Source organism: Dipodomys merriami, unplaced genomic scaffold, assembly GCF_024711535.1.
Source record: "Dipodomys merriami isolate MVZ:Mamm:240054 unplaced genomic scaffold, mDipMer1.0.p SCAF_8, whole genome shotgun sequence".
NCBI lineage: Eukaryota > Metazoa > Chordata > Mammalia > Rodentia > Heteromyidae > Dipodomys > Dipodomys merriami.
In genome coordinates, this window is record NW_027206401.1 from 27,299,006 (window position 1) to 27,325,978 (window position 26,973).

The following is a 26,973-nucleotide window of genomic DNA, read 5'->3' on the forward strand; positions in this document are numbered from 1 at the left end:
TGGCTTCAAACCTCTTTCCTCAGATCTCAGCCTCAGTACCTAGGATTACAGGTGTATGCTGCCAGCACCCAGCTACACAATGTCTTAACGGAGTAAATATATATATATATCGATATATATTTTTTATAGAGTACATGTATATAATTTTATGGTTCATGCTCACTACTTACTTTCTTACTTGGTTACTTTATTTTGGGCAGTACGAGATACTGAACACAGAGCCTGTCACTTGATAGGCAGGTGCTCCACTCCTTGAGCCACACTCTTAAGTTCCTTTTTGCATTTGTTATTTTCAAGGTTGGGTCTTCTAATATGTCTATGCCAAGTTGGGCTGTGATCTTCCTACTTATACTTCCCCATGTCACTAGGAATGACAGGTACACATCACTGTAACCAGACATTGAGTTTCTCCCATAGCTGAGATAACTGATACAGGCCATTGGCTGGAACTGAGTATCCTCAACTTTTATGTCCTGGCTTGCCTTAGACCACAACCTCCACATCTACCTCCTACATAACTAGAATTACGGTCTTGTGCCCCAGTGCCTGACTTATGCTTGCAATTTTTATTTTAAGAATGCATAATCAGAATGGTTTAGAAATCACTGGTTGAGAAGCTAGAAGCAAAGAGAAGTAATACAAAGAGATAAGTATATGAAGACCTAGGAAACAGAAGAGAGCAGCATAACTGGAGGCTGAGGGGGCTGATGAGAAGCTTAACAGTGTGAGAAACAGTATGTGGAGCAAATACCAGGTCTGCGAAAGGCTGAGAGACTTAAGACAGAGGATATGGCAGAGGATTCGAGAATTATTGGTGAAAACACTGTTAGCTCAGTGAAAAGAAGAGGAATGAAAATGGAGCTGTGAAAGGAGATTATTCTTATTCAACTTTGAGACAATGGAGGAGACTCAGCTAATAGAAGTAAGTGTCGTTGATTAAGTCAAACAGAGAGTGGGAGGGAAAGGGGTCACATTCAAAGTAGGAGATAGTTTCCCTTAAAAGAAGACAGGACAGTTGGGAAGTCAGCAATAAAGATAAGAGACAGAGCAGGAAAGCTGTGGGAATTGATTTCAGATGGCCACTGTCTCAATGGATTAAGTGATTAAGTAACTTCTAAGATTGAGGAATGCCAGGCTTCAATAGGCCACATGATAAAAAAAAAAAAAAAGAGTGGGGTTTGCCATCTCCTCCCCGCCTCTCACACAAGAAAACAGGCAGATCAGATCATTGATCCATGGCGAGGACACAGGTGCCACTAGATAGTAAGGATTTCCATCGGAAACAAAGAGATTATTTGGGGATTGTGGGAGCAGGGAGTAGTGGGGGGGGGTACTAAGAGAAGATAAAGAATATTTTAGGGACTAGCAAAAAGTGTGAAATAGCAAAAGGCTCTTAGCTCCACTAAGCAGGTGGTAAGGACCCCAAGGTTAGGGAGACAAGCAAAGGCTGGAGGAGGAGGCTTCTGGTAGCAATACAGACTGAGAGAGAAGAGCAGGGTTAGCAGCAGTAAATGTCAGCACAGAGTAGAGTCTTAGATTCTGAAGTCATGGGGATGGAACATTCTGGAAGACAATGAAGTTTTTATTATAGTTCCATTATAAGGAGTTAAAAGAGTAAAAAAATTAAAAGATAAAGAAAAGTCTAAATGCTGAGGGTCCTTTGATTTCCTGCTGGGGTGGTGAGGAGAGACGTGAGCTGAAGAGGACATTCTAAGCAAAATGCAGGACATTCCTGAATATGAAGGGTAACACCAGGACTTCAGATACAGTAATGCGGACAAAGTGTGGGATGGGGGCATACTTGAAACCGTACACAATAAACACGTCCTGAAGTATCTCGTATGAACAGTGTCCAGTTGTGTTTTTCAGTTCAAAAATAGTTTAAACATGTTAAATAAGTTGTATAAATAAACCTATGAGAAAGAGGATGGGGAACAGGGTCTTGAGTGAGAGGAATGACCTCCATGGGAGAGGGTTTTAAAGGAATGTTTGCAGAATTGAGTTGATGGGAGGTAGAAAGAACACTTCAAGCACCTCACTCTGTGTTGGGCACTTCCAGAGAAGCAGAGCATTTTTATATTTTAACAACACTTGACTCCTGTCCTGTGAATGCTTGAAGAACTGGTGAGATAAATCATACTCAGCAACATGGTTTCTGGCTCAAGCAACAATGTAACAGCGGCCCAGATATATACTTTTTAAAGAGTGATGTGAGAGCCTATGTGTTCGCATGCAGAAGGTTAAGGTGATTTTGAATGCAATTTGAAGGAAATGAATTTGGAACAATTTGCCTAGCTACAAACCTATTATGTAGCACACGAAGGATTTCATCTGCCATCTGCGATACCTGCGACTCTGCTGGACACCGTTCAAATGCTATTCATATGTCCCCTAATTCAAAATTAATTTCAGCAAAAACTAATTTAACCCCCCAAAATGTGTCACATACTTTTGTCCATTGGAATTTCTGTCCCTGCAATTCAAAATTAGATTATTTGCTTGCCCTCTGGCCACCAATTACTTCACAAAAATCTCTCATTAAAAATAGGAGCCCTGAATGTTTATGACCATACTATGTAAATTAATTACTTTTAAATTTGTTGGAAGGAAAAATAAAGAAGAAGAAAGATTTGTCTGTATACTAAGTGCTACTTCATGGTTCATACCATACCACAACATTTTAGGTAAGCTGACCTAGGGAAAACACCATATTATCTGTAAAATAACCAGCCCTTTCCAATGCTTGTCCACTACCTGGAGTGTTGTTTCTAACATCTTAAAGGCAATGTGGCTTTCTCATTTGTCTCACAACTCTATAAATTAGCTATCCATTCAATTCCTGTTTTAAGATGAAAATACTTCAATTAAGTATCACTTAAAATGTCCTTTCCATTTTTAGCTAAGTTCATAGAACCTTAGAATAGGAAGAAGGAGAATTAAGTGATTAATTAATTAATTAATTAATTAGGTTTTCTACCCAAAAACTGTGAACAAGAATTTCTAAACTCTTTCAAAGTATAGGATTATACTGACATCTTGATGGGCAGGCTAGAATCTTATTTTTCCCAAGAAGGTGATCAACTCAATGTCAAATCAGGACAGAGTAACTTTGGAAATCTTAAATAAGCTCCTCTCCAGTTTCAGCAAAGAGAACAGAGGAGAATGTTATTGAAATATGAGTACTGATAATCTCTTATTTTAATGCCTAACATGCTGTTGAAATAGGTATTAGAAGACAAGGATTTACTATAATCTTACAAAGAAATAAAGGATTTCTTCCCAAGGGAACATGGCAAAATACTTATTATGCTATCATGGTAAGAGTGCTAATCATACTTCGACAGAGATGTCTATTCTTGAATCTAATCCCAGCCAATCCAGGAGAGATAGAAGGCCCAGTAACGGAAGGCTGTCCCAGAGAAACTGGGAAAGTAGATACAGGCATCTTCTATTCTATGGCCTGATGTCTCTTGTATGATCCTAATGAGGGAAGAAGATAGATGGAAAACTCCAAATCTTTTATAAATGGCTGAACTTCTGGTGATACTTGGCACAGAGAAGAAAGGATTGATCTGCAGTTGACTATCAACCACATTTGGGCGCAAGAATTTACTTTCAGTTGGGACAAAGATGACAGAGAAGGCTGTTTATGAGTGTATAGATGACTACAGAAAATTTCAAATTGTATACAAGAGAAGAGAGGACTACATGATTCCACTTAGATTGTTTTTCACAGCTCACATTCTTGCTTATTTAAGTATTTTCCTCAGAAAAAGTGCAAACCTTTGTCTCTATGAGATTGGAACTTTATAAGGCAGAATGAGATTTTTATTTTGGGCTGTATTAATTCAGGGCCTTATGATTGCTAAGCAAACTCCATGCCACTTGAGCCATACCTCCAGTCATTTTTGCTTTAGGTTACTTTTTCAGAAAAGGTTTTGATATTTTTTCCTCTTGGAGCTAACTTCAGCTAGAGATGCCCTTACTTATGGCCCACCATGTAGTTGAGAATACAGGTGTGTACCAGCCTGCTAGCCTTCTTGGTTGAAATGAGGTCTTGCTAACATTTTGCCCAGGCTGAATTCAAACAATTATTCTCCTGATTCTCACTTCTAAGTGGTTAAGATTATAAGCATGAATAGCCACACTGGTAATCCTCTAAATTATTTGTGGTAGTTGAACCATATAACAAAAGACGCACGCGCGTGTGTGTGCGCACACACACACACACACACACACACACAGCAGAACACACAGTAGAGGATAAATTACTTCCAGGGTTATATATTTTTACTAGGCTGAAAAATTTATCTTAATAATCTCCTAGGTCATTACTTATGGTAATTCAACCATAAGAGAACTCTGTGCTCCAACACACACAGAGAAAGATTACCTAGAGGACTGAGTATTCTCTGGAATGATAATTGGAATATGCATAGCAAGCTTAAGTTCCTCCAGATTGGTTTGATACTCCTTTAATGTATAATCTCTGGAATATTGCTATTGTTCTTGTTTTAAGTCAAATTTAATTCCTTAAAAGAAATTTAAGGAGAAGTTCATTAAATAACATTTGAAATTTCTTGTGAAATACCTCTCAAATTTGCTTTCTGATTGAAAAATAAATAGTGTAATGGAGCAGTTGTTTGTATACACAGAGAAGAAATAGATTACGTTTTCAGCTGATTAGAAGAGGATTGTTATTTTTACAAAGCATAGAGGAAAGTACATTATATAGAATGCCTTATGTTGTTTTAAATATAATGGCTATTTCATCCTTGGCCAAGACAGGTCATTTGCAGCCCTCTAAGAAAATCAAGCCTCTTTGCCTTTGGGGAGAAAGGGCATAAGTGGACACAATCATGAACTGGGAATCTCAATAAATTTCATGGTAAAGGATGATTTTACTGAGCAAAAATGACCTTATATATAACATGAAAGATAAACATAGACAAAAAGAACTTTATTTTTTTTCATGGATGCCTTAGTGATCATAATTTGGGGTAATATTTATTTTGTTCTTTTTTTGTTCATGAGAAACATATTCAGTACCTTGTAATTAGACCATTACTTTCACAGGAACACTAAAATCAACATGAAAACCATATGCCAAGAATAACATGGAAATTAATTTAACAGTCACTTTGTATTAACAGCCAGGATCCTAATGACTCATTTCAAATAACTATTTAAGTGGAAAGTACACAGAATAAACAAGATTTATGTTATAAGTACAAATATAGAATGTTCTTAAAGGCTGATGCGTGTTGGCACAAACTTATCTATTCTTCCATCTATACTTTGCATGCATTTACATTTTCTCAGTGTAAATGTATGGTTGAAAACTTGGTGTCATTGCTAGGGTTTTATTTCTTGATTTCCCCATGCCTGAAGCACAGAGGGCCCATCAGGTGACACAGTCAGTTCACCATCTGGTAGCATCATTAAGACCTATCTTTTGTCATCAGAAATGGGAATTACCTACAAATGACTGACCACCCTCTGTATAAATTCTCTGTTTTAGCAATTTTAGACCTTGTATTTAAGCCATTTAGAAACACCCTCACCACCCTCTATATGCTTGGTACCATAGATATGTGATTGTTTCATTTGCTAGTTAGCACCTCACAATATCACATGACCATCGGAACACCTTAATCGTGTGTAGCCGAAATGACACTTGTTTAGTTCATGGGGCTGTGGGGCTTCCCTGACTCTGATCTAGGCTGACTTAGTTCAACTATCTAGGATTCCTTAAACTTGGTTGCTTTACCTTGGACAAGTGGGCTAACCTCCCATGGTCTAATGAAAGTGCAAGAATGAACAAAACCATTTCTGCAGTGTCTTTGATGTCTCCATTTGTGGCAATATCCTGTTGGTCCAGAAAAAGCCACATGGACAATCTAGAAGGCAGAATAGGAGGGCATGCAAAGGACATGGACACAGAGAGCAGAGGATTGAGACCATGCGTGCAACCAGTCCACTGGCTTGAAAAACTAATCTGATCACTCAGAGGGTAGAACAAAGAACCTTGTACTAACTTTGTGTCACTAAGGAATGCAAAGACTCTGAGTCTATCTTTGAGCCCTGGCACTGTTCATTTTAACAAAATTATGTAATTACACTGATAATTTTCTTATTGGTATTTTCCAAGCTTTAAAAGCTTTTCAGTCTATAAAATCAAGTTTTTAATGAATTTAATTCAACACCTCATCCATGAAAGGAACTTTAGAGAAAAGTTATTCATTATCCTACCCTATAATGAGCCAAAATAGCTCATGTGGATGGCCAAAATTAATTGGCTAATTTTGACTGTGAATCTAAAAACATCCTATACTCACATTCAAGTTGATAAATTGTAATCTGAATTTGAGTATGAAGCAAAGTATTGAAATTCTTTGTCCTACTTTGCTCTTCAGTTTGGGCTCAAACTGATGATTCTCATGAAGTGTGCAATGGGTCAGCATAATGGCAAACACTAAGGTATTTCCCCCAGTGATAGGAATTATAAGAGCTATTGATGTTGTCTTTATTATCATAAATTATGATGCTTAAATTGACTGTAGGAGCTTTGTGAGATTCGCAGAATTCTTGTAACATGGATTGCAAATGTGGACTATACATTAAGATTTGTTCTGAGTTGATCAAGTAGATTCAAATCTGTAACCTAACTATTTAGAAGGTGAAGATGGTTGTTCAAAGCCAGCCAGAGTTAAAATTTCCAGAGATTGCATCTCACTCAATGGCATGATGTGCTGGCACATGCCTAAACTGTGGGAAAAACAAAACAAAATGGCTGAGCTAAATATGAAGCTAAATATGAGCTAACTGTGAAGATACTCGTCATCCTAGCAACAAAAGGAAGAGCAAATAGGAAGATCTGGTCTGGGCATAAGAAATCCTATCTTGAAAATAACCAGTGCAAAAAAGAACTCATGGAGTGGCTCAAGTACTAGAGTGCTGCCTACCTCTTACCTCAAACCTCAATACCACCAAAATAAAAACGAATAAAGAGTAAATTTCTTCTGTAAAAGAGTTCAATAATATAAAAATGACATGGAGATTTTATTACAGAGCTGGAAATACGATTCAAGTGTTAGAGTACCTGCCTAGGACATACTTATTCCTGGATCCAACCCCCAGCATTACAAATATGATGACAATAATAATAATAATAATAATAATAATAATAATAATAATAATAATAATAAATTGTATAATATATTAAAAGGTTAGTTTATTTAACTAAGAGAATATAAACTGGGTAAAATGTTCTAAGTGAGGAAATACTTTAGAAGCTTCACAAAGAAAAACTAACATCCACTAATAGTATTTTAATATGAGTTTCTGTGCTTAAAATAAGTTCTTCTTCTAGTCACAGAAGTTACTTAAAATATTTCACACTTAAATTTCCACAATGTAAAACGTATAACTTGTTTTGGCCATACAGAAATGACTGACTATATGCTAAATATTTATCCTCGTCATATCTTTAGGGAGCATGTATTTTGTACTGGTAATTTCCTTGTGAAATCAATCACACTGGTCTGTGTCATTCCAGAGTCACCACGTGGACATATCCAAGAAAATTCACTCAAATCAAGCTGGCCTGGATTCCAGAGTACCACTTGGTTATCACAATGATTCGGCCAGAGTGGAGAAACAGAAGAGCAAGGATGAGGCCCTGCAGTAGCAGGCACCACTCTGACTAGAGGTTAGTTAAGCCCCAGGACTGTGGTTTTAGTGGCCTGTCTGACAAAGATACAGTGTATGTGTTTGTATTGCCATTTGTTGGGAATATATTCTCATCTGAATTGACTACTGTCCTCCAAACCTTTTGGAAATGAAGTTTTAAGTGCAGCATGATATTAAACACTCACAATAATGATAGGGCTATTCATTGTTTTCCATAATGACATTTTTCTTCATTTATAGCTTTTGTGGCCCAAAATGTGTGTTGAGATTACTTCTATTTTTATGATAATGATGTTTTGATATCTCTACTAGAACAGTGAACAAGATTCATGGCTTGAAAGGAGGTTCATAGTTGATGTGTCTTGAAATATTTAAATGTGGCAAACAAGTAATCAAATGTAGGCTTCAACTATAATGGTTTCATTTATAGAGATGATGATCTGAACTTTTTCATTTCTGTAGAGAGATAAACAAGAGCAAATGGACTCACAGAGGAGTTGGTGACATTCAGTTAAGCTACCCAGACTAACTTCCATCTGGTAGAAATCAGGGATGAGTTAGCAAGAGAAATAAGAATTTTCTTTTCTACAATATTGTAGACACACCAAACCAGCTCAATTTCTATTATACTTTATCTTTGAAACTTCATATTTAGTTTGCAGGAAAATTGAAACTGTAATTATTCTTAAGCATACTGTATGTTCCTTTTGCCTCCTTATTTGGTTTTGTAACCAGCACACTTTTTTCTCCAAGGACATGTAAAAGTCAAAATACTAGATATAAAGTCTCTGAAGTGTTTCTGCTCCAAACCCTGTCTGTACAATCTGGATTCTTTCATGTAGTTAGCTTACTGGCTTCTGACATTCCTATAAAAATATCCCATAGAGCTTTTCTTATTACCTTTTCATTGACTCTCTGCGAGTGATAAAAATGAAATTCTGTAAAGGGCTTTGAAAACCATGCATATTGCAATTCCTCCACATTTCAAATACTAATCAAGTATGACTATAAAAGAAACAACCACGGTAGTGAAAATTGCTGTAGCATGTTGAGACTCAAAGCCATTATTAATTCATTGCAAACTATTTTCTTTCTTTTGAGATTCTGGATCCTAAAAAAGTACCAGATGACACAATTCCTGAGATCAAAGTTTTTGTTTCAAGCTAAAAGAAACTTGTTATCTAATCTTGTGTGTGTGTGTGTGTGTGTGTGTGTGTGTGTGTGTGTGTGTGTGTGTGTGTGTGTGTGTGTGTGTGTGTGTGTGTGTGTGTGTGTGTGTGTGTGTGTCTGGAATAGTAGAGTGGCAGCCCAGCTCTGTTTCTTGCTGAATCGTGCAGAATATGTTACAGACTAGGAAAACCCCTGCTCTCAATGTATTTCTCATAGGCAATGGTTTTAAAGATAAAGACATAGAGGACCTGGGATTCAAGTAATGGTTCAAGGCAAACAGGATTTCCTAGCTTCACTCAAGAAAGTGAGAAGTTTCCTTTCTTAGGTTAATTTGCATATGTATTTGCTTAGAAATTATCCCTTATGCATATCTGTTTTTATTTGATTTCTCATCTGCAAATTCAATACATTGGAATCTTTTTGTTATGAATCATAATTGTATGACAATTTCATATATACAATTTCATATATAAAATGCAAGAGTAGATTAGAGCATAAGTAAATGTTTTCATATAATATAGCATAGATGGCTTCATTTTTAAAGACTAATTGGATTCATACTTAACATATACCATGCCTGGTATAAGTAGCTCATCTCCGAACATGTAATTCGGTAGTCTCCTTTGGGGTGGGCAAATGAAACCCTTTCTATGCTTTCTCCTCTTTACTTTTATTGTATTTCACATAAAAGAAACATTGACATAAATTTTGTCTTGGAAAGACCTGGGCAAGTATACAAACCAAACTTAATGGGAAAAAATACTTCAAGGGAGATATATTTTTGACTAAATACTTCATAGGTGATATGTTTCTGACTAGTACAATAAAGATCACAATAGAATACATTTATGTGCAACTGATCAAAACAGGAACTAAGCACATAATGAACGAAGAACTTCATGCATGTACTTTCCTCCTGACAGGAGGATCGCATGAGAGTCTCAGCAAATCCACTGATTTACACATTATCAAAGTAAGCTATGATTTCTACAGATATTTTAATGACTCAAGAGAAATTTTTGTTTATTGTTTCCTCCAGTGAAGTAACAGAATCACTGTATGGATTTTTAAGTGCACAGACTACAAAATAAGAGTAATTGCCTATGTCATGTTAAAGCATTTGGACAATTCAGTCACTGTTAGGATTGTCTGTTTATGTGTTTAGTTGCAGTGATCATGATTAAGAACCATTAAGATGAATAGCAGCATCCATCAGTTATCTTATTAGGTGCCTAGTGCTTTTCAATGCAGAGTCCTAGGTACCATTTGAGAGGCTCACGAGCTTATTGGAACCACCAGTCTGACTAGTCCCTGATGGGTGATAAATTTGGCTACAATATCAGCTAAATTGTAAGATGGCTTCTTGGGAGCAAGAGTAGGACAAGAACTCACGTGTCTTGGTTCCTGAACTAGTGCATCCCTATTACGTATCAGCAACATAAGTAATTCCCATTGGAAACCATCAACCATGGCACAAATGTGCACTGTGTGTATCATGGGTAATGTGAAGAGCCCGGGGTGCAGTTATCTGTCTGGCTGTGCATAACTGATGATTTACATTTACAAATGATAATGGTCATATGTTATGACAGGTGCTGATCCTATGCATGGGTTGTCCTAAAGGCTTTAAGTGAAAGTATCATTGGTGGTGAAAAGGGAACATTTTAATGTGAAGCAACTGATTGCTATTTAAAAGAATCACTGGGCACCAGTGGCTCATGCCTGTAATCCCAACTACTTCTGAGGCAGAGATCTGAGGATCACAGGTCGAAGCCACTCTTGGCAGGAAAGTCCTTGGAACTCCTCTCTCTAATTAACTACCAGCAAACAGGAAATGGAGGTGTGACTTACAGTGGTAGAGCTCTAGCCTTGAGCACAAAAAGCTCAATGCCAGCTCCCTGGCCCTGAATTCAAGCCCCACAACCAACCAAAAAAACAATCATTCTATTGTGCTACTTTGCTATTAATCCATGCTTTGAATTGTGGTTACTCTGAATATAGAGTTTTTACTATTCCCAAATATTCATATTTAGTAGCTTCTCTTGGGTTTATGATAGGCAAATGAAACATTTTGTGAGTAAGGTCTCTCTGTTTCTCTCTCTGTCTCTCTCTGTGTCTCTGTCTCTGTCTGTCTGTCTGTCTCTCTCCTCTTTCCTCTCTTCTCCTATCCTCTTATAATATACTGTCTCTTTCTTTCTCTCTCTTTTTATGATTTCACTATGTGGCTCATCTAAGTATTGAATTCACAATCCTCCCTCTATCTTCTGAGTGCTGGTATTATAAACAAGCACCACCACACCTAACTTTCACTTGTTTTTTGTTGCTTAGACATTAACCATTTCCAATTTTTTTCTAATGAGAGTAGCACTTGCAGAACCTTTGTAGCAAATTCAAGACTAAAAAAAATAACCAAAAAATAACCTTTTTAAGATTAATTAAAGTAGGGGTACTGATTGTCTGGTTGTGTTACTTCAATATATTCAAATTTATTCTTTCAAAGATATGATATAGATCCTTTACAAATATTTGGCTAATAATGTACTTACAGGAATTCTTTATCTGAGACATTCAGTGTAAACTACTAGGATTAACATGAATGGCTGGGACTAAATTATGTAATGATATGATATTGCAGCCAGAAGAAGAAAGGGAGAATGAGAGAGAGAGAGGAAGGAAGGAAGGAAGGAAGGAAGGAAGGAAGGAAGGAAGGAAGGAAGGAAGGAAGGAAGGAAAGGAGGGAGGGAGGGAGGGAGGGAGGGAGGGAGGGAGGGAGGGAGAGAGGGAGGGAGGGAAGGAGGGAGGGAGGGAGGGAGGGAGGCAGAAAGGAGAGAAGAAAAGAATAGAAAAGAAAAGAAAAAAACTTCAGGCAGTGCTGCCAACCTCTGCTTCTTTCACCATAAAACTGATGAAAATATTTCACCAGATCTCATCAATAACCTTTTAAGTGGGTCCTTAATTTACTCATGTGGCTTGGTGTTTCTCACTTCATATTTCATAGACACTACCATTAATTCTGCATGTTATTTTGCCCATAAATAGCTAGGAGTACAGTTGTGTGAGAGCAGCATAAATAAGTGGAATAAGGGTAAAGTTCAGCCCTCTTGAGTATCAACTGAGATGGCTGTGTTTAAATTTTTGGTTCTCCCACTTGCTAACTCTGTATCAGAAATAACTTGTCAAACTCCCTATGTTATTATTTATCATAATGAGTCAGTAAGAAGAGTGCTATCTATATTAAAGCACTTTTGAAGAGTACATTAGATTAAATAGGTGAAATTAATCTAGCACATGATAAAGTTTAATTCATTCAGTGCGATAGTAATGTAATAAATCATTACAAGTAGATTGCTAAGGAAATCAACTCTAGTGTAGGAAAACTCCCTACCATATCTATACAAAATTTTGGTTATGACTACATGTTGCTGTGGATTTGTAGTTTTTTTAGTTTTTGAGTCTCTGTCTGCATTTAATTTTTGAGAACTCTGTCCTTTGGGGACACTGATGCCCCCTGTGAAGTTATGGACCTGGAAAGAGATGAAAAACTTTTTTGGTAATGTCATTAATTACTAAGTTTAAAGAAAACTCCAATTATGGGTGATGGAGTCCTCTGACACATTCTTGCCCTTTTTACCTCAGCAGCAATAAATTAAGGAGAAAACAGGTCTTCACTGATAATCAGCTCAGGAGTTATTTTTAGTGGGCAAATGTGTTCATTGGAAAAGTTTGCATTAAGCTCCTGGTTACACATTCAGTTCCCTGGGTTGATTTGCACATGGGAGGTTGATTGGGAGAATTGCTGACAGGAAAAACATTTGAAAAACAGAAGCAGGTCTAGGCAGGGCTGGGCAAATAATGAATCAAGATATAATAGTCACTGCCAATACTTCAGCTAAGTCCACAGAGAACTAAGGAATTTGAGGACAGACCTCTCTCTATACATACCCCTGCATAAGCCAATTACTGGATACAACTGCTCCTGAGACCAGACTGTGACTGTGGGCATGGCGTCTTTTTTCAGCCAAGCACAACATACTTCAGAATAAGAGAATGATTATTTAGATATGAAGAGCAAATGTTTATTATATATGAGTCATCCATTAACAAGTAGAAAGGGAGTTTCTTTTTTTCTCCTTATCTATCCCTCTAGGAACTGGAATCTTGGCCAGAGAGTTTACCTACTTAAACATGCCTGTGTTTACATACCAACGTATTCTCGATTGAGCAAATTTTATACTCCTCCCCCCAATTCCATGTGAAGCCTCAACTCTGTTCCTTAAATTATTTTTAATCTTTAGACTAAATCTGTCACCACTTATGCTTCACACATTAGTCTAGTCGACTTTAAGAACCTTGTTTCAGAAAACAAATACAAGTTCTGCAAGTTCTAGTCCCATCTCTGCCAAAACCTAAATGGATGTCTTTTCACAAAGTATGCTAGAGCTTTACTTCCCTTTCCAAACTCAGAAGTAGTCTTCTTGCTTCCGAAACATTGTGAATGTTTCTGATTCAGAGCCTAGTTGATTTCACAATGCATTGACATTGCTTGACTTGATCCATCTCTTTCTAAGTAAGATGAACATACACTTGCTTCATTGAGCCTAGGCTCTTACTGGTTTTGGTCTAATAAACAGGTGAGAGGAGACAAACTCTGTAGGAAAGCTCTTCATTCAGGGCAAGGTAGAAGCTAGAGTATAAGGAATGGACAGGAACAAATGTTAAAAAGTGTGCACACTGAAATGTCATTATTATCATGAAACATTGTTTATCAGTGCTATTCTAAAAGGTGCTCTAAATCAAATAAATACTTTTAAAGACTAGATATTTTTTTTAAAAAATAAGTAATTACTTATTAATTAAAATATTGTATAATTTAAAACTGGGAACCAAAAGATCTAGTATATCTTGAATTCTATTCTTCGTATTATATGGTAGTTTTATTTTTATTTTTATTCATCTCTAATTGTTTAATTAGAGAGTTTATATACAGCTGTAGGATACAGTGTGATATTTCAATTAACATTTATACGATATACTGATCAAATCAGGATAATTAGATTTCTCATATCTTTATGCTCTATTTTTAGAACTTTCAAACTCTTCTATTCTTGTTTTCCATGCAGATATTATTTCATTCTGTTCTGTTTAATGTTAAAGCAAAGTTTTCATATATAGACAAAATAACACCACCAATCAAATTCTCCTAATATTTATAGGTAATTCTCTCTGAGTTTGAAAAATACTGACCCCCTAAAGTAAAATATTATAAGATTGCTCTTCAATTCATCGCAACCCTGTTAAATGTTTTAGAATATGCTGGAAGGAAAACCACGGTCATTCTCTTCTTTGAACAATTCTGAAATATCATTCTCTATTAGGCAGTTGTGTGAGCACTGACAACCTTGCCCCTCTTCTTCTCTAGAGATTAATTTATTTCCTGCAGTGCTTGCTCTTCATGAAAAAAATGCCACTCATCAGCCTTCACCAATGGGAGATCTTATCGCAGAATGTTAATTATAAAAGCAACACCAGGCATTGAATTGAAAGGAAGAGCTAGTACTTAGACAAGAAAACCCTGACTTTCCCTTTTCAATTTATCTGCTCATCATTCTTTGTCCTCATGGAACCATTAGGTTTAAGGAAAATATTCTACAAAGTGACAAGGGATTGTGGAAAATATTCAGGCTTTGCAACCAGATAGACCCAGGATTGAATGCTAAACTCAAAGATGGTCCCATTTCATTTGAGCTTGCTTTCTAGTCTTTAAACATAGAATAAAAAAAAATGCTTACCTGGCATGAAAGTTCTTGTGCATTAAAAATCATTTAATGTGTTAAAAAAAATATGTTAAAAAAATCCATTCTTGGGGGGATCTGTCTCCTACAGAAGGGTTGGGCAGGCTATGGCCTATGGATCAGATCTGATCCATTGCTTGTTTTTGCATAGCATAGGTACTATAAATGTTTTCTTTTCACATTATAAGTGGTTTAAAACGTAGAAGGTAGCATAAGTGAGAAGTGAAGAATATGAAGTTTAAATGTCAATTTCTGCACATAAAGCCTTATTTGGACATAGACACATTCAACATTTATTTACATGTTGTCAGTGATGGCTTCAGTTCCATATTGACCAAGTTGAATAGTTTTGATATTTACTATTCGGCACTTTACAGAAAAATTTACAAACTTGTACTCCAGAGAATGATTCAGAGATTCTTTGGAATGCCAGAATCTTTCTCAGCCTGGTCTTCTGTTGATTCCAATGTAAGAGGCCTATGAAACAGATTTGTTTTTGTGCCAGTCCTGGGGATTGAATTCAGGGCTTGGGCTCTGTCCCTTAGCTTTTTTCCTCAAGGCTAGCACTCTACCACTGACCCACAGACCCACATCCAGTATTTTGTTGATTAATTTGAAAGAATCTCATGAACGTTCTTGCCCAGGTTGGCTTTGAACCATGATTCTTAGTGCTTAGCTTCTTGAGTAGCCAGGATTACAGGCACGAACCACTGACACCTGGCTCAGATTTTACAAAGTAATTAAGTATAAGAATTGAGAGAAACTTCTCTCTTATTTTCACTCATTCATCACACCTACACTATTAGTGATTCCACATCTTTAAAAAAACATGTAAGATGTGATCGTTTCTGTTCAATGAACACTGCTATCTATTTAGTCTCAGGTGTCTGTTTCTATCAGACACGTCTTGTCAGGATTATGGGGCTTTCTAACTAATCCGTCTGCTTCTGTCCTTGTGGCTGAGTGTCCATTCTTAACGTAATAGCCAGAGGCAACATGCTGAAACCTCACTGTGCTAAGATCTCAGTGTGCTAAGTTCCTAAACATGGAATGCCCCACCTGACAGTCTTCAGAGACCTCCGTTTCTCCCCCTTTCCTACTGCCCTGGCAACACTGGTATCCTGTTTTCTAAAACCTCAAAAGGAAGATCACGTAGGTCTCACAAAGATTATTTTCTCTCTGTGGCTTATCTTTTCCCCAGAAATCCTAATGGCCTCCTTTCAATAAGGGTATTCCTTACGAAATAACCTTATCTGAAATTATAACCCACTTATTTGGAACTGTCTATCCAATTTCCAATACCTAATGTGTGTACTTCCTTTCAAAAAATTGTATTGCCCATTTTTCTACCCACAGGGACATTATAAGCACAAATTTTTTTACCAGTGTGGTCTATTTTTAGATTCTAGAAAAAATATCTGGCTCTTAGGAATTCCTTAATAAATATTTATTGAATAAGAAAATATAAACTCCAGACTCTTGTTCTATATTTGACAAATAATTTATGGCACTTCTCAAAATTTTTCTATATGCAAAAACAATCATAGATAGGTGTGTGTGTGTGTGTGTGTGTGTGTGTGTGTGTGTGTGTGTGTGTGTGTGTGTGTGTGTGTGTGTGTATTGCCCTCTCTGGATAAACTATGGAATACTACTTAATTATTGCTAATAGAGAGAATAAAGTGTCTATTGTCATATTTCATTTGCTTGTTCATTCTCAGACTTAATTACAAAAGATACCAATGAACAGAAATTCGACAATGGGCACAGATATGAGAATATGGATGAAAATATTGTTGAAAACATTGAATCAAGAGATTCCTTGGGTTGTTCAGAGAGGCTGTAGACTCAATGCTTGTTAAGGAAGTGGATAGTTTGTTGAAGGTTTTGCTGCTCACAATTGGAGTCTGACACTCCATATTCCCAAAAGGGCAAGTGAAGTGTGAAAAGAATTGATTTAAATTAAAGTTTAGGAAACATCAACTTAGCAAGAGAATGTAAATCAGGTTGAGATATGCTTGAATTTGAGTCCTGTAACATATGAAGAAATGGAGATTTTCTTCCACTTCTATCTCATTCAAAGAATTGCCCATCTGATTTTATGCTTCTAGCTTCATTTTTAAAAACTGAATAACAAGTGTTCTAACAGTTTCAGTTTTTATATTTATTCTTCTAAGGATGTGTGGGTTTTGTTTGTTTCGATTGTCATAGAACTTAGTCTCTGTGACTCCAAATTCCTCAGTTCATCTCATGTTCTGGTGACGTAAGGAGACTGGGTCTATGATTCCCTAGATAATTGGCCCTTGATTTCCCCTGATTGTTTTTCTATTAGGCTTAAGTGTCCTAATCTGGTTTGCTTTGCTCCTGAATAACACTTGTGTTTGGTTTGATTCCATGCACATGTGTGGTTTTGGCCTATCTAAGCTTTGTGCTAGCTGTACTTGGTCTCAGAGATCAGCAGTCCTCCCGCTTTCACTGAAGACTCATAATTGGACCTTTTAAGGGGTGGCTTCTCTGTTTCTAGAGACTGAATTTCCTTACAACACTATGTAATATTCAGTGAATATTCAATGCAATGTAAGAAATATCACTTGCACGTAAATTTGTCTTCTTCACCAAAAGAATGAGTAATGACTGATCCCAGATAAAGGTTTGACTAATTTGGATTTTAAAACTGAAATAATTATAAGGAAAAAAATTTCTGCATATTCTTCAAAGTTAAATCAGTCACAGAGTTTCTATTTACTGTGAAATCCATGGTTCTGTTGACTAGAACCGGCCACTAAAGCAGCAATAGTATTTGGAAGATTTCTGTAGCAGTTTAGAAAATTGGGCTAGATGAGACAGGTGAAGTCACTTATCTATCCCCTTCTAAATTAATTGGATTAAATCCTATTATTCCATTTTGAGATAATATAATTATTCAGATTTTTTTCACCTCCCACTTTTTGCCTGACTATATACTATCTTAAATCAGTTTATTGACAAGGGAGAGTGTGAGTAATAACTGTCAAGATGATGGATTGAACTCTCCAACTACAGGCTTATAATAATTTTATGTGAATATGAGATAGTAATAACAGGTAATATCTCTTTAGCACTTTATGTTTTACAATGCACTTTGTGAATCCTTTTTTTCATTTGATTGTTCCATAGCTCTATGAATCTGCAATTTTTATCAAGTTGTTCAATAATAAGGGATAAAATCCATAGACTCTAGGACACAGCCAGTGAGTTGTAGAGTTAGGGCTCAGACCTAGATCTTCAGATTCCAGTACTTTGTATTATAATACATCTATTTTATTTTTCCTTATCTCCCTCCACCAAAAAAAAAGCAACACTGTGAGTGAGAAATGTTGTTATTTCCTTTTACAGATAATATCTCAAAGATAGAAAGTCATAGAAGTAGAAATTAAATCTGGACATATTTCCTAAAAACTGTATATTGTATTATCTGTAATGTATATTCTATAATAGTTGTTTTGCTATTTGTGATATAAGAAATGTCTAACTATCTAAATGCATCCATTGGGGAAAGGAGTGGATCATGGGAAGAGAGAATGAAATCAAAATTCAAGAAAACAGGGTCGTTAGGCTCTCTTCCATATTAGGCCACTGTCTGTTTCCATCTCCAGTTAGCATTGAGAAATGTTGAAATTTTTAAAAAGAAAAGAAAAGGAAAAGAAAGTTTATTTCATAATTCCTGGAGAAATCCTATTTCTACCTATTTTGATGTCATCTTTCTTCTTCCTGTGAACTCAGAAGTCACAAGACTGAACATTTCGTATTTCACTGATACTATAAAACTAAAGAACAGGTGATGAGGCAGTCTTAGGTTCTTTATTTCAACTCATTTAGGCATCATTATCCCTTTATCTGTCCTGAATTTTATAATAATGACATCCATTGATTAAGTAGCTTCCTTTAGATCACCTAACTACTAGTAATAGAAAAAGAATTCAAGAAAGTGGGGGGAAAGAATAACAAAAAGAAGTAAGTGAGGGAAAAAGGATGAGAGAAAGAAAGAAATGAGAGAAAGGAGCAGGAGCAAAGAAAGAAGAGGAAGCAAAAGAAGTCAGTCATAGTGTAATGACTACTCAGGAGCAAATCCATACAGGTGTAGTGAGTAGGTTTAGAGGCTAGCACTTAACAGACCTCTAGTACAATCAAAGGATAAGATTTCTGGCTTTCCATGCCACTTGACGAGAGTAATGCTTGCTCATTTGGCTTTTTATCTACTCATGCGTTGTGCTTTAAAAAAGACATCATGGAAAGAAAGAAAATGTCCTGTATGAAAATCCAGAACTCCTTTTTACTTTTCTTCAAATTTGGTAGGATGTTGTATTAATGTCATAGTGGCATGTATTTTAATTAGCAGCTTTCAGCGATACAGCTGATACTTGAAGCCTATTGGTTTTTTTGTCAGACTGACATTTAGAGATGCCCTTCTACTCGATAGTCGTTAGAATTCCACCAGGATTGTATTCTATCCCACATGCCTAGTGCCAGGTCCAAAGAATGTTGGCTATGGAGTCAAGCATTTATGGATCACAATCAGCTCTGGTCTCCCACCAGCTATGTGATTGGTAGACATGACAGAACTTCATTGTGATCTTATCTTGTATTACCTATAAAATAGAATAGTATAAGGACAAACTAAAATGGATAGAAAAGCATTTTTCAACAACACTTTAGAAATTCCAAGTGTTGTTATCTCCTAGCCTGGTGTATAGAAGCATCTATCCTTTGTCTGAAGAATTTACATCTCTTCCTTTTATTTTATTTTATTATTTTTGGCTTTTTTGTTTTACTCCAAATTATTTCTCAAAAGACATATATGTGAAAATTTTATAAACAATATTGCATAGCAGGAAGTTTCCTTTGTGGTTGTTTCTAGTACATACTTCTGATGGGCTTCTCTCTTTTTTCTTTACTTATAGAAATCTTCAAACATGGAAAAACATCAAAAATAACAAGATACAATGGAAGCCACTTGGGCAGTGAACATAAATGTTGCAATGGGAAAGGAAGTTCAGGCTCCTAACTGAAAAACAACTGTTTCCCAGTGGAATTCCAGGAGAATTTTGGCTGGGCACTGCAAAGGAGAAAACAATCTTGAAAGTTTTAATAGCTAAAACTCAAAGAGAATACTGTGATAAGGAACTCATACTTTGTATTCTGTTGTACCAAAATCTGCATGCACTGTTTCATTGTAAGCACATATTTACTGTGCATATTATTGTGACTATTTCTTTTATTTTCTCATGTGTGAGTGTGTGTGTGTGTGTGTGTGTGTGTGTGTGTGTGTGTGTGTGTGTGTGTGTGTGTGTGTGTGTGTTGGTCCTGGGCTTGAGCTTTTTTGCTCAAAACTAGCACTCAACTACTTGAGACACAGCTCTACTTCCAGCTTTTGAGTGGTTAATTGGAGATAAGAATCTCAGTGCCTTTCCTACTTGGGCTGGCTTTAAACTACAATTCTCAGATCTCAGCCTTCTGAGTAGTTAGGATTGCAGGTGTGAGCCACTGGCATCTGGCTCTTGTAGCTATTTCTATTTCTAGCTTAATTGTTTAAGCTATTGTAAACTATTTAATACTTCAATTATTGAGTAGAACTATTATAAAAGCTCACCAAATAATTCCACTTCATTCTAAAATTAGTTTTGCCACTTTTCTAATGTTACAACCATTTCTATGAGACTAATTCAAAGGAAAATAATTATATCTACAAATCAAATACAATCAGGTTATATTTTTGATTTCCTGTGAACTGTGGAAATTAGTTTAACTTCACATTTTGAGTCTGTTTTATAAATGCACTATAAATAAATGTGTTCAAGTCTCAACAGGCAAAAAATTTTGAAATTTTTCATAACTTCTCCCTCAATACCCTAAGAAGTAGAGTTTTGACTAAAATACTACTGAAGTTGTGATACTATACTTTGTTCTTTTTTGTACTATGTTCTAGATGATCCTTTAGATAGATGTTTATTAGAATTATAACAAAACGATCTAATTAATAGTAATATTTGATGAAAATAAAAAAGATATTAGAATTATAAGATATAATAAACTTAGTTGATTGGTTCTTATAAAATACTAGAATACCATTGATTCTTACACAATATGTAAAAATTGCTTCAAAGGCTATCACATTTTTATAATTTATCTTGTTAAATATTAAGGATACAGAAATATTACTTTGTCTCTAAAAGTTGAAGAAACAGAATTTAACTGGTTAAGTTACACCAGAATTTAATGATAATTTAATGATAAGACTTAAATTTTGTTCTTAGGTCATACTTTTATTTTTTACAAAAATAGGCTCTGTCGCTGTTGTTTTTAATGTCCTATGTGATTTTTTTGTTTCTTTGTATGTTCTTCCCCCATGGTATAACCCCTGTTGTCACTGTATTTGATTCTGGTGCCCTGCATCTTGTATATACATTTTTCTAATTTGGGGAGGGGAAGGGAAATAACAAAATGCTGAAACAAGGATAAAGGTTGACGCATTGTCAATGAGTTGTACAAGACACTATGTTGAAAATGAACTTTACAATTTCGGGGGTGGGGGGATTGGGGAGGGGAAGGATGGGAGGGGAAAAACAAAGGAGTCAGTAACAATGCTCATAGGAAATGTACTCATTACCTTACTCGTGTAACTGTAATCCCTCTGTACAGTATCTTTAAAATAAACATATATAAAAATAAGCTCTAGTTTTACAATTAATTACATTGTGTGGAAGACTTATTTGATCATTTAGCACCAGTTTCTAAAGATAACAAATTTTGAGTCAAACTGTCAACAGATAAAAACAATTATAGCTAGCAACCTTTCATATAATATTCATTTGTAATATCATATACTTCATTTTATTTCTTTCTATTTTAGTGATGAGTCCTGATTTCCAATGCTGTACAGGTTGTTTTGTGATTTGATTGCAGTAATATCATTTACTATTCTGAAATTTTATAAAGTGATTTTATTTTTATTTATTTTGCCACATAAACAAAAACACAATTTTTGTTTATGTCCATATCGGATTTTTGAACAACACAAAAAATCTTGACAACCTTCATAAGGCATACCATTGATACTATTAAGCCCATAGAACTGGGTATTTTTCAAGAAATATGAGGACACCTTATATTCCTATTTTTCTATTTATTGAGAGTGATTTAACTTTCTACTTTTAGAAGACAAGTCTCTGGTTAGAAAAATAAAGAGAATCCATATCTTGTTATGGTTATATATCAACAGTTTTTCTGTTAGAAATTATGTATTTCTAAATTAATATTACTCCTTTTATATATAGTACTCCCAGTTGTCTTAGCAGTAAAAGTGTAGTAACTTTCAAGCTCGCCTACAGAAGACTATTTTGAAATTGAAAATAAATTTGCTAATACTTGCTTATGTATTTGTGTTTGTATTTGTACTTGTCCATGTCTAGTATTTTGTCATATGTGACTATGCAGAAACTATCTCCTTATAACAACTAAGTTAAAATATTTTAACTAGAGTAAAAAGTTATTTTTCATTACTAAAGAGGAGGCTGCTTAATATTGAAGAAGAAGAGAGTGATATCTTTTCTGCCTACCCCACGTCCTATAAATCTGCAATGTTGGGCCCAATCACAATGACAAAATTTGACAGCATGGATGTTCAGCACAGACAGGTGCCAAGATTACCAGTTATAAGTGATATTAATTAATAATGCTGCTTTCTTTGTAATTGGATCAATCAGGCAATTTTATAAATGGCAGTAGAAAGGAAGTGAAAGGTACCGAGAAATACGATTCTTTGAGAGGCAATGAATATGCTCTTAGAGACAATGCAACAGCAATATACACAAGACAATATGTTGGGAATGATTTGTACAACTTGGGAGTGGAAAGGAAAGTAGGAGAAAAATGAGGGAATGGGTAACAAGTTTGACAAGAAATGTACTTGTTACCTCACTTATGGAATTGTAACTCCTCTGTATATCACCTTGACAAAAAATCAGTTATTCTAAAAAAAATCTGTTCTAATTTCGGAGTCACCATTATATGGCTTTTCAATGTATATTCAAGGGTTTATCATTCATGTTGCTGGGAAATGGAAGAGAAAAAGTCAAAAATTTGGGAAGAACTAGTATTAGAGTATAAATTTATCTTGATAAACCAGAATATCGAAAATGATATCTGGTAGTATGAAATTTTTCTTTCCATTTTCCTATCAAAGTATTTCCAAGATCTTACCACATTTTCTAACTTCCACTTCTACTGTGGTTCAAGTTCCAGTCATGTCATTTTGTCTATTTCATAACCCTGAAAGCATTCTCTCTATTCCTGTCATGGCCACCTACCAAGCTATTCTTACTATGATAACCATTAATACTTTTATTGTTATTGTAAAAGTGATATACAGAAGGGTAACAGTTACATAAGTCACCTAAAGAGTACATTTATTTTGAACAATGTCATCCCTGCCCTCCCTCCCTCCCACCTTTCTTCCCTCCCTCCCAGTTTTTTTGCTCCTGTCCTTACCCACAAGTTGTATAGTTAGCTTTCAACAAAGTGTATAGTATCACTACGTATTTGTTCACTCTTTGTCCCATCATTACTGTGCTCCTATTACCCTGCCCAAAACAGGTAAATGAACAAACAAGACAAAAGGAAAACAAAAACAACAAAGGAAAAAAACCCTCTTCTTTCTATTTATTAGAGTTAATTTCAATAAATATTATTTTATATGATCAGACACACATAGCTATTGTGCCTTTATGATCACCTCCCAAGAGTATCCTCCTTTGGTCTCATTCTATGAATGTCTAGTGGGTATGTGGCCAAAAGGGAGCTCTATTACACTGTTGGTAGGAAGGTAAACTTGTTCAGCCATTCTGGAAAACAGTATGGAGGTTCCTTAAAAGACTAAACATAGAGCTTCCCTATGACCCAGAAATTACACTCTTGGTCATTTATCCAATAGATCACAAACCAGGCCACACTAAAGCTACCAGCACAATTATGTTCATTGCACTATTGTTTACCATACCTAAGATTAGTGAATCAACCCAGGTGCACCTCAGTGGACGATTGAATCAAGAAAATGTGCTATATGTACACAATGTAATTCTACTCACCCATCATAAAGAATTATATTTACCATTTGTAAAAAAAAATGGAAAGAGTTAGAAAAAATATGTTAAGCAAAGCAAGCCAGACCCAAAGAAACAACTTGCATTTTTTCCCTCATTTGTGGTAACTAGAATGTGCCTACAAATATACAAGTAAAAACCCTGGGTGGTAAAAGAAAACAAAAGTATACTGGGACACAATAAATTACACAGGTCTCCAGGCATTCACACAGAGTGAGGCCATTCATTCTTAATGAATCATTTCATGAAAAGATGCCACAATTGCTTCCCAATTCACTCAGAGTAAAAGCCCCAATTCCTAAAATGATTTAAGTAATTCTACACAAGTACTCCATTTACCTATCCAGCCTCTTCTCACTCACTTTGCTAATATCTCAGTGGGCTTTCTATGGTTCTCTAAATACACTCAAGCCCACCTTGCTTCAAGACTTTCACATTTGCTGTTTTCTCTGCTTAGAAGTTGGCTTGTTCATTTTGTCTCCATGATGGTACTTCCTCACTCTGTTCAGGGTTTATTGGAGTTACCTTCTCACTGCAGCCTTCACTGGCCACCCCTTCTCAAATTGTAACCTAAATCCCTTCTGGGCCTTCTGTCTCCTTCCCTATTTTAGTTTTTAGGGCAATTGATTCTATTGACCATATTCCATAGCTCACATGTCTAGTTTATTTTTATCTTACCTACAGAGGAATGGAAACTCCATGGAAACAGGGATTTCTGCTTGGTTTGTTCACCAAGCCTAAGCATTTAGAGGAGTGTCTGACACATGTTCATTGCTCAGTGTATATTTGCTGGATGAACTGATAAAAGTTAAGATCATGAGAACTCAGGTCAGACTACTTTGGTTTGAGTTCTGGTTCATAGCAGGTACACGAAGTGTGGTAATGCTACCTCTAAACCCCAAAATGGCCCAAGAAGTGTGCTGAACGTTTCCATGGAAAGCCAAGCAGGGTAAGGACAATCTTCCAAATATTGCTCTCCTTCAAACGCTTGTGCTTAAATGCGATACAGTAATATCAAAAGGTGAGAGCTTTAGGAATTGTAAGCCATGCATCATATGATCTTCCCATTCATGAATGCTTTCCTGCCCACATAACGGAAGTCGTATGGCTCACATTGTTCCTTGATCATGTGTCTACACCAAGGAGCACCATCTTTGAGAAGAGCCAGCCGTAGCCAGACACAAAATCTTCTGGCACCTGGATCTCACCTGGCTCAAAATTTAAATTGATAAGAATAAATTCCTCATTTATAAATTACCCAATGCTGTATCTTTTGTTATAGCAGCCTGGAGTGACATGAGACCGTACGATACATTGCCCTTCTAAAAGGAGGCAAGTTAGCCATCCCCAGATCAATGGAACACCAGATACTTGGCCCACATTGCGACATTCTGGGATCTCTACAGAATTGATCTTACATGCTTTGGAATACATGGATCTCATCAGAGAACCTACCTTCCTTTACACCATGTCAAAATAATAAAATATTGTCCATAGCTTATACTAACATGATATTTCCAGCAGATCCTTATTTCTTGGAGTGTCTTGTGGCAGAAAGCAGGAGCAGTCAGCATTTCTCTGCAGTAAAGCTGACCTAAGAATTGGTTTTGATCCTCAAGAAAATGTGGTATATATACACAATGGAATTCTATGCCTCCATCAGAAAGAATGACATTGCCCCATTTGTTAGGAAATGGAAAAACTTATATTAAGTGAAGTAAGCCAGGCCCAAAGAAACATAGGTCCCATGGTTTCCCTTATTTGCAATATCTAGTATATGTATGAGTCAAGCAGAAAAGGTCAGATAAGGTGATGTTAGGAAAATGAACCCTTAGATATGTATTTTTAATGTTTTTTTTTCTTTCATGCATTTGTTTCTAACTCATTTATAAGATTATCTCTTTGTTGCTTTGTATGTCCCTCCCCCACAGTATAACCCCTGCTTTCACTATATTTGATGTCGGTATAATTTGTGGAGGAGATGGGGAAAAATAAGTCGTTTAAGGATACAGGTGGACCTGTTGTAACAATGAGAAGTACAAGTTGTCATGTTGAAAACGAGCTTTACAACGTTGGTGCGGTGGGGGGAGGAGGGGGGAGGATAAGGTGGGGGGGTGGGGAGGGGAGGCTGGGAAGGGATGTGAAGGGTAAACAAAGGAGGAGGCTGCAATGCTTGATAAGAAATGTATGCATTATCCTGCCCATGTAATTGTAACCCCTCTGTACAGTATGTTCACACAAAAAAATAAAATTAAAAAAAAAGAATTGGTTTTGATCCTTCTTGTACATATTAAAAGTAAGGTATGTAGTGTATCAGAGTCTACAATTAAAAACATTGTGCTTATAATTAAGGTTACTATATGGCTATGACCATTGTTCTCTATCATATTATACTAAATTTCTGTGGGGAACAAATTGCTAAATGAAATAGAAATAAGACAGACTACAACTTCCACACTGAAGGTAGCACTGACTTATGTCAATACCACTAGGATATGATATTGCTTTATGTTTATGTCTCAGCCATAGGTAAGTGAATGTAATTTCAGAGGCTTCACCTCAGCCTTACTTACTATAATTGAGTACTAAAAACCCATACAAAACTACTAAAAATCACCAACACAATCATTTTAAAAGCCCAAACCCAGAAGATGATGATTTTGTGTGTCATCTTTGTGCAGGAGCCATGTTAATCTGTGTATTATTCCAATGTTAGTGTGTGTGCTGCTCAAGCAAGCATGCATCTATATGACTTTGAAGGACAGGCAACATTCCTTACGTAAAAAAGAAGTGAGGGTGCTGCTTGCAATTGAATTGGTAGTGACTGTGGAGGGGAGGACACACTGGACACACCAGAGGACACACACCCCGCTTCCAGGGTATTTACAAACATGGATTTAACCACCAAGCTTCCTACCACAATAGGACATAGTAATTTCAGACTAGAACTTACTCCTTGAGCTGCGAATGGTGGTACATGCTTTGGATGCTGTGGCAGGAATATTGTGAGTTCAGGCCAGTTTGAGCTACATAGTGAGACCATTAATGAATTAATAGTTAAGTCCTGTGGAAAAGCTTGAGAAGAGATTGTGGATAGGATTCTAAGGGTCCTAAAAGATAAAATATATCAGCAGTGTTGTATTTTATTTATCATTATATACATCCATGCTTTGCATATGTGAGTA

The 26,973-nt window shown here is 36.1% G+C and overlaps 1 protein-coding gene and 1 pseudogene across 2 annotated transcripts in view; one reads left to right on the top strand and one right to left on the bottom strand.

Moving 5' to 3' along the window:
• Positions 1-20,650, top strand: part of Themis (thymocyte selection associated) — a 148,563-nt gene extending 127,913 nt beyond the window's left edge. For both annotated transcript variants that reach the window (XM_070010459.1, XM_070010460.1), the window contains 2 exons: positions 7,559-7,711; positions 19,592-20,650. In XM_070010459.1, the coding sequence (XP_069866560.1) occupies positions 7,559-7,690 (132 nt within the window). In that variant the 3' untranslated portion in view covers positions 7,691-7,711; positions 19,592-20,650. The remainder of the gene's footprint in view (positions 1-7,558; positions 7,712-19,591) is intronic.
• Positions 20,651-26,428: 5,778 nt separating this feature from the next.
• Positions 26,429-26,524, bottom strand: LOC138819588 (U6 spliceosomal RNA; annotated as a pseudogene).
• Between the last annotated feature and the right edge of the window lie 449 nt (positions 26,525-26,973).